The sequence below is a fragment of the Vombatus ursinus genome, unplaced genomic scaffold (genome assembly GCF_900497805.2).
Source record: "Vombatus ursinus unplaced genomic scaffold, bare-nosed wombat genome assembly UNPS02014932.1, whole genome shotgun sequence".
In the NCBI taxonomy this organism is placed as follows: domain Eukaryota; kingdom Metazoa; phylum Chordata; class Mammalia; order Diprotodontia; family Vombatidae; genus Vombatus; species Vombatus ursinus.
Genome location: NW_020954710.1, coordinates 7,863,078 through 7,864,299, shown reverse-complemented (window position 1 = coordinate 7,864,299; position 1,222 = coordinate 7,863,078). Strand labels below are relative to the sequence as shown.

The window sequence follows — 1,222 nt, the reverse complement described above, 5'->3', positions numbered from 1 at the left end:
GAATGTCAGGGCTGGGAGGGCCCTTAGAACAGAGAATATAAGAGCAGGAAGGGCCCTTAGAGCACAGAATGTCAGAGCTGGGAGGGCCCATAGGACATAAGATGTCAGAGCTGGGAGAGTCCTTAGAACACAGAATATCAGAGCTGGGAGGGCCCTTAGAACACAGGATGTCAGAGCTGGGAGGGCCCTTAGAACACAGGGTGTCAGAGCTGGGAGGGCCCTGAGAACAGAGAATGTGAGAGCAGGGAGGGCCCTTAGAACACAGAATGTCAGAGCAGGGAGGGCACTTAGAACACAGAATGTCAGAGGCAGGAGGGGCCTGCAAGATGAAACCCCTCAGATGGGAGTAGAAGCCAGATCTCCAGATTTTCAGGGTCAAGGCTGTGCCAGCTGGGATGCCATTTGTCCTTTTACATCCAGTGAGACTACAAGAAAACACAGTCTAGTTAGAAGAGTGGGAACAAAGCAGCCCCGCCCCAGCTCACCTGCCACACCTGTCCACGAGGGGGCCGACGATGAGGGCTCCCAGGAGGCCCCCCAGAGGAAACATGGACACAGTGACAGACCAGAGAAGCAGCATCAAACTCTCATCCATGAACTTGCCATAACGGTCAAAGTAGGTTTCATTGTAAAATGATTTCAAGACCTGGAAAACACCCCGATCCCTGTCACCTCAAAGGACGCCACATGACTCAGGAGAAATGATGATTCAGATGAGTCTCCATTCCCCACATTGCTGAGGTCAAGGACTCATGCAAGGACTTTCCTGGGAAGAGGTTTTTCAGTCCATAACCCAAGTGACTACCTGACCTGGAACACACCAACAAGGAAAAGTGAAAAGCAGAGGGGCAGAGGACCTGGGCTACCAAAAGGCTTCTCTCTCTTCTTTGCTCAAGACTTCACCAGAATCATAGAATATCAGCATTGGATGGGGCCTCAGAATCCTCCCATGCCTGGGCAGGAGTCCCTTCTGCAGTATCCCCTCCTTCTAGACTTGATCTTCTCCTTCCCTACCACCTCCCACCTTTCTGGATTCTCTCTCTCTCTCCCTCTCTCTCTCTCTATGTCTCTCTCCCTCTCTCTCTCTCCTCCCCTCCCCTCCCTTCCCCTCCCCTCTCCTCTCCTCCCTTCCCCTCTCCTCTCCTCCCCTCTCCTCCCTTCCCCTCTCCTCTCCTCCCCTCTCCTCCCCTCCCCTCCCCTCCCTTCCCCTCCCCTCTCCTCT

The 1,222-nt window shown here is 53.9% G+C and overlaps 1 protein-coding gene across 1 annotated transcript in view; it reads right to left on the bottom strand.

Annotated features, from left to right (window-relative positions):
- Nucleotides 1-1,222, bottom strand: part of SLC2A7 (solute carrier family 2 member 7) — a 30,874-nt gene that overhangs the window by 19,938 nt on the left and 9,714 nt on the right. Inside the window, exon 4 of the mRNA XM_027843882.1 lies at nucleotides 486-672. Coding sequence (XP_027699683.1) covers nucleotides 486-672 — 187 coding nt within the window. The remainder of the gene's footprint in view (nucleotides 1-485; nucleotides 673-1,222) is intronic.